At 14.5% G+C, this 7,271-nt stretch overlaps 1 protein-coding gene across 1 annotated transcript, besides 17 other annotated features; it reads right to left on the reverse strand. All coding sequences in view use genetic code 6, as the record gives it.

Moving 5' to 3' along the window:
- Positions 1 to 2: 2 nt before the first annotated feature.
- Positions 3 to 41: a microsatellite.
- Positions 3 to 45: a microsatellite.
- A 2,413-nt stretch (positions 46 to 2,458) lies between these two features.
- Positions 2,459 to 2,529: a microsatellite.
- Positions 2,530 to 4,010: 1,481 nt separating this feature from the next.
- Positions 4,011 to 4,060: a microsatellite.
- A 567-nt stretch (positions 4,061 to 4,627) lies between these two features.
- Positions 4,628 to 4,671: a microsatellite.
- Positions 4,672 to 4,755: 84 nt separating this feature from the next.
- Positions 4,756 to 4,818: a microsatellite.
- A 339-nt stretch (positions 4,819 to 5,157) lies between these two features.
- Positions 5,158 to 5,203: a microsatellite.
- Positions 5,194 to 5,227: a microsatellite.
- Positions 5,228 to 5,318: 91 nt separating this feature from the next.
- Positions 5,319 to 5,351: a microsatellite.
- A 508-nt stretch (positions 5,352 to 5,859) lies between these two features.
- Positions 5,860 to 5,910: a microsatellite.
- Positions 5,911 to 6,021: 111 nt separating this feature from the next.
- On the reverse strand, positions 6,022 to 6,858 carry IMG5_067370 (PHD-finger family protein, putative; the record flags this gene model as incomplete). Its single annotated transcript, XM_004036834.1, has 3 exons — positions 6,788 to 6,858; positions 6,363 to 6,652; positions 6,022 to 6,201 (listed from the first exon to the last, which is right to left on the reverse strand). Coding segments are annotated over exons 1-3 (540 nt in total), but the record flags the coding sequence as incomplete, so codon positions are not given.
- Positions 6,230 to 6,282: a microsatellite.
- Positions 6,239 to 6,359: a microsatellite.
- Positions 6,295 to 6,361: a microsatellite.
- A 204-nt stretch (positions 6,859 to 7,062) lies between the features above and the next one.
- Positions 7,063 to 7,123: a microsatellite.
- Positions 7,063 to 7,124: a microsatellite.
- Positions 7,083 to 7,139: a microsatellite.
- Positions 7,087 to 7,128: a microsatellite.
- Positions 7,140 to 7,271: the final 132 nt, after the last annotated feature.

The following is a 7,271-nucleotide window of genomic DNA, read 5'->3' on the forward strand; positions in this document are numbered from 1 at the left end:
TTATATATAAATATATAAATATGAATATATATAAATATATATATAACTAAACTAGCAAATGTTTTTAATTATTTAATAGTCATTTATATTTTTTCATTTTTTACAGGAACTTTATTTTTATTCTATATAATTTTATATTATATTTTCATTCAAATTCAATTTTAAATCATAATTAAATTTAATTATTTATATTTTTTCTGATTTATTTTTTTAAGTTGAACATTCTTTTATATTGTTTTAACTTGATATTTTATTTTTATATCTTACAAAATCTAAAATTTCCTATAATTATTTTACGTTTTTATTTTAATTAATCGATATAAAGTACTCAAAAAAATTTATAATTTCATCTATTTTACAATTCTTATCTTAATTCATTAAAAACATTTAAAATTTACTCATTTTTATTTTTGTTATATTTTTTTCCATCATTAATTAAAAAGCTTCTGTAAACTATAAAAATATTTTATTTAAAAAATATGAATATTATATATTACTTTACTTTTCCTTTACTAAAAAATTCATAAACAATTTCACGGTATTTTTTAAGTCTATGCAGCATATCTATTCCTTACTAATAATTATATTCTTTTTAATCACATTTTAATAATTTATATGCTATTTCTTTTTTATCAATTATCACATTATATTAAAGGTAATACTATAAATTATTTTGTTCTTAATTTTAAAATATTAAATCTAACATTAATTCTTATATTTTTAATATTGAAGATGCTAATTAAGGTTAATTTTCTTTTTTTTTAAATAAATTATATTAAGTTTTTTATTTAATATATATATATATATTTTCAACAATCAAATTATCTTATATATTCTGAAAGTACTTAAACTAAATATTTTGTGTTTGTTTCCTTTTAATTTTTTAAAGGGATTAGTATATCATTATATATATCAGAAGGCATTATAACTGTGTATCCTATACTTATTTTAGAATTAGCTTAAGGATTTACATCCTTTATTTCTTTATTTTCTCTCATATACAATTTATATATTTCAAATAAATGCCTAAAGTAAGTAGAAATAATAACTAATTTTTCTTATTTAATTATTTTTTATTTGACCAAATCTAAAATAAATTTTTTCGAATTATTTCTTCTTAATATAATATTGAATCTTTCAATCTATAAAAAAACAAATTTAGATAATATATTTAATGTAAAAAAAATACATCATCTTATATAAAATCATTAAATCTATTTAATTCAATATATAATTAATAAATTTCTGAATTAGATTTATTCAAAATTAAGTTGTTTCCTAAATATTTTATATCTTTTTTATATAAAAAATCTATTTTCTCAGGTACTACAACTTTTATTTGTGGCTAATATCTTTTAATGTCATAAATTAAAGAAATTTAATTTTATTAACAGTTAATTATTAATAGATTTTCTACTACAAAAATATTCATTTAAGTATCATGTGGAATAGTTATTTTCCAGTCCAATTTTTGTATTTTTTCATATGTAATATGATATAAGATAATTTAACCTTATTCTTAATCGATAAAAACTAAATAGGTTTTCTTATAAATATTTACTAAATAAATACATTGTTATTATGAAATATTTATATATTCATTTGTATATTCTTATTAAAAATATTTGCTTAATTTTTCTAATCTTTATTTTTCATATAATTATAAATAATTTTCATATTATTTATTTTTTATTTCTTTTTCTTTCCCTTTATAATTATCTTCATATTGATTTTTTTAAAGAAAAAATGTTGAAATTTTTCCTTTTTCTTTTGCTGATGAAATTATTAATATTTAATTGATTTCTTCATATAAAACTAAAGATATATTTATTTAATAATTTTTTTTTTCTTTTAAATAGTCATTTTTTAATTTATAAAGCCTAATATATTAACTATCACATATTACAAAATCTATATTTTTTTTCACGTTGATTTTTTTTTAAACCCATTTAAAATATAATATGTTTCCTTTTATATCATTTTTATAATTTATAGTTATTCTCTATTCCTTTTATTCTTTAAGTTGAACAATTGCCTTAATTTTATTTTTAATTATTATATAAAAATAATTTTAGTTTTTTATATTATTATTACAATTGTATTTAGTTATATTTAATATGCCACAAATGTTTCATTTTAATTTAAGCATAAATTTTTTATTTTATTACTATTTATTATTAAGAATATTTTAAATAATTTATACTTTTTTTTTATTTTATTTTTTACGTATAAGGTATTTAATATTATGTAACCTTTTAATTAAATACACAATAAATAGTATCTTTAAAACAAAATACGAATTTATTTTCTCTTTAATTATAAAATATACATCCTTAAAATTACTAAAATAATTTTGATTCTTCCGCTAGTCTAAATTAAATTAAATTTTTGTTTTCCATTTTATATAAAATAATATTTCTTTTTAATAAATAAAATAGGTTTTTAAAGAAATATAAAATAATAAAAAATATATTTTTTAATTAATAAAAAATTAAAAATTTTAATTACATAAACAAAAATATTTATTTATTATATTCTTTTTTCTTTTTTTATTATTATTATATAATAAAAGTTATTATTAATATAATAATCAACTATATATTTAATAATTTTCGATTCATCTTTACATATAGTTTTTATTTTTTTAGTTTTAGATTAATCATACTTTTTTTGGTTAGAATTTAAGTCTACCCATAGATGAGTTTTAAGTAAAGAATTTATACAATCTAATTTCGTATAATTACATTAATATACACATAATATATATGTTAAAAATGGTTATTATCCTGATATGTGCTCTTGATTTTATACTTAAAAGTTAGACTATAACTTCTGGTTAACTTTTAATAAAGCCTAAAGTGATAATTTGAATTTTTTTTCAAGAATTAAATAATAATTTGAATTCTTATTGCTGGTTTAGTTTTCCTAATTACAGATACAGTTACATGTGTTAATGCACTTGGAAGAATATTTTAATTAGTTAATATTTCAAGACATCCTTTGAGAATTTCAGGAAATCCTAATGATTGATGTTATTTATTTAATGAATACAATTTTCCTTTATTTTCGAATATAAATTATTAAAAAATATATTTTTTAACTTGCAAATAATACATAAAATATAAAAAATAAAGATATATAATTAATATAAACATTTAACTTTTTATATAACAATTAATTAATTGATAATAAAATTTTAACATTTAATGTTAAATTAATAATTTACATAAATTTAAATAAGTAAATAGAGAGAAATATAATAAACTTTTAATATATTTATATATAACAGTGACTTGATAGTTTAAAAATGTATTGTATTTTTTAATAATATTTTAATTCAAAAAAATAAAAAAAATATTAAATAACACAAAATAAAAAGATATATATAAATAATATACATAAATTATATATAAAAAAATAAAATATTTATTTATTTTTTCATTTTTAGTTTTCTTTTTTATTATCTAATAAAAACTATACTTATTTTCCTTAAGCTTTTAAATTTTATAAATAATATCTTTCACATGCATCAGTATAAGAATCAACTAAATTTTTATATTTTAAATACATATAATATTTATTAATTTCATATGAAGCACCTCCAACTATAGATGCTGTCATACTTAATAATAAAATTGAATTAATACTCATAAATCGCTTAAAATGTTATTTTCTTTTAAATCTTTTTATTCTGTAATTAAAGGATTTTTAAAAATACTGGAGTTTATAAATAGCCAGAGGCATATTTTAATGCATTTAAAACTATAAATGTTGAAAGTGGATAAGTAATAAATTTTAGTCTTTGTTTTTATAGAAAATTTATATCATCTTGTGAAATTTCAGTAGATGTATCTTATGCTCCTTCATGTAAAATTCTTATATAATTTTCCATATTTTGACTCATTTAATATTTTGTTTAAAATATAAATATTATTTTTTATTTTTATTAAATATATATTTATCTTTAAATATTACATATTTGTAATATATATTGTTATTTATTTATTATTATTTTTTTTTAATAATTTTTTGCTAATTTTTTATTAAAATATTTTTCTAAAATATCATTTTTTGCATAAACAATTTTTATATTTAAACCCCCCCCCCCCCTCAACCCCCATTTTATATTTATGATAAAAAAATAATTATTATATAATATATTAATTTATTTCAATATTTTTTTATCTAAAAAAATTAAATAATACATAAATAAACACGATAATATATATATATATATATTTTTTATTTTTTGTTCAGATTCTTTCAAAATACAAGACGGAGTATATCGTTATGAACATATAATCCTCCATTTCCATTAGGAAGAATATTAAAAAGTTAAGAAAATCTGAATTCTTCAGCATCGTCCATTTGAAGTGCACCTACTACAAATACAGTAATCGAACCATTTACAGGTCCTACTTAAACATCTAAATCATCTATTTTATAAATAATTTTTTAGAATCCCAAAGATTCAATTTTGTGTTAAATTTGTTATAATCCAACAAATTATTCACCATTGTAAGTCATTTAAGAGTTATTTTAATAGAAATTTATAAGATTATTCTTGTTTTGCATTAGGGCACCAAAATATGCAGTACAAAATTATTAAGCAACTTGTTTTGGTTCCATTTTTTATATTTTTTATATTTTATATATATATATATATTTTTTTTTACTATATGATTTTTTTATTATAATTATAAATATATATTAATATTTTATTTATAAATAATTTATTTTTATCCTTTTTTTTTTATTTTTTTCTTAAAATTATAAAAATAATTTTATTTTTCTAATAATTAAAAAAAGTTATTTTTTAAATACATATTATTAATATTTATTGAAGTAAGATATATATATTTTTTATAATATTTTAGTATTTAAAAATTATAAACAAAAAACAAATTTTACTTATTTAATTAAAATGATAAATATTATGAATATATATAATTAAAATTTTTAATATGAATTGTATTATATTTAATAAAAATAAATATTTTTAAATAAATTTTTAATAAATGATCAATTTATTTTATAGAAATTTAATTATCTTTTTATAAATTTTAATATTTTATATGTTTATTTTATTTAACAAAAAAACAAAAATCTTTAATAAAAAAAATGAAGAAATTATATTTTTTTTTTATAAAAAAAAAGATTAAATTATTTAATTAATAATTAATTTATTTTAATAATAAATAAAAATAAAAAAATATATAAAATAAAATATATAATGAATATTAAATTTTTAAATATTATAAAAATATTAGATATATAAAATATAAATAAAGTAAATATATAAATAATTAAACATAAACATATATATATATATATATATATTATATTATATAGATTTATTAATATATTATTTCAATTAGTTTCATTTATAGAGCTATTACTTTATATCGTTGAACTCTATTATTAGCATTCTAATTATATCATTTTTTTAATTCTTTCAATATCTTCATTTATAATTTTTTCATCCAAAGTAAATTTAGTACCTATAAAAAATTAATAAAAGAAATACAAAATTAATACCTAATGAATGTAGTAATTATTCAAATTAATTATTTATATAATATTAACCAAAAATATTACTATTTGTAATTTATTATTCTTGGTTTCTCAAATTAGCAAGGTTCTTTTTGAAGTTTGATTTAGAATAAACTTCAAAATCCTTTTACATATTTTTTTTTTAATATTTAAGACATTTGGAATTCACTGAACTCTTTTTTTTTTCGCAAAGATTTCCATTTATTTACATTTAATTTTTAAATTGTTATTTTTACTCAAGTTTTTCATATTTAGTTTTATTTTTACAATATTTCAATTGAGAATCTATTTTTTTATTCTAATTAAAAAATAATTATAATAAGATAAAATTATTTTAAAATCTAAAATAATTATAAATAATATTTATATTAAAAAAAATATTATTGGTTAATAGAAATATAAATATTTGTAAAAAAAGAGAAAAAAAACAAAAAATTAAATACATTTAAGTTTTATAATATAAATTTTTTATAAATAATGATAATTTACAAAATACTAAAAAAAATAAATGCATTACTATATCATATATTTGATTACCTCATTTTTTTTACTTCTCAATCTACATCTAGGACATTCATATTTTTCTTTTCTTTTAATAAATTCATCGATATTTTCAATTCCATGTTAAGCTTCACATTACTTATGTAGCTAAGTAAAAAAAAAAAATTTAAATTTTTATAATCAAATAAATATATAATATAAAAAATATATATTTAAATATATATATAAATTTTTCTTTAAATATAAATATATATATATATATATATAAATATACATATATATATATATATATTAATATAATTATATACCCAAAAATCACATTCATCACATTAAATCCATTCTTCACCATCAACTTCATTTGTGTCAAAATATATTTATTTGCAGTATTGACAGTATTAGTTTCCTCTGTATCTTTCAAAGCATTTTGAACAGTAGTATATTTTTTCTTTGCTGTTGCCGTTTTTTTTGAAGGATTTATCTTATACTATTATAAGGTCTACTTGTCCTCCTTTCTAACAATATTGATTAAAGCATCTTTTTTTTGGCATATGTTCGTTCTTGCTATTATTAAGTAAATTTGGCTTAGTTTTTTGGTATACTATTAATTTTTTATTGTTATAAAATAATTATTAGAATGATATTTATAATTTAATTTATTTAATTATTCAAATAATTAATTTTTATTAAATTTGTTTTTTTATATATAAATTATAGTTTTTATAATTTTAGTTACTTTTAGTATTCATTTTTTATTATTTTTCTTAATTTTCAGTAAGATTGAAGTATTTTGGTGATACCTTCATTTTTTCTATATTTTAATTTTTTTTTTTCATAAATTTATAAATAACTTGTATGATTTATTATTGTTATAATTTTGGAATTGTTTATGATAATATTATACCTAATAATCTAGGAGATACTTTATTTTATATTGTTTGTTCTTTTAAAGAGCTAGAAGATGAACTCATTTTTTAAAAATAAAAATGTTTATATATTTTTTTTTCTTTAATATATAAATATATAAAAAATAATATATATATATTAATATATATATATTTTATATATATATTTAATGAATATTTATTAAACATAAATAATTAATTATAAATTATAATTATATAAATATTTTATCATTAGTATTTATTTTTACATAATTAAAATACAAATTATTATTACACTTTTCAAAATATTAAATTTATTTAGTTAAAATCTATTAT

This window comes from Ichthyophthirius multifiliis (genome assembly GCF_000220395.1).
Source record: "Ichthyophthirius multifiliis unplaced genomic scaffold scaff_1120509250349, whole genome shotgun sequence".
Taxonomy (NCBI): Eukaryota; Ciliophora; class Oligohymenophorea; order Hymenostomatida; genus Ichthyophthirius; species Ichthyophthirius multifiliis.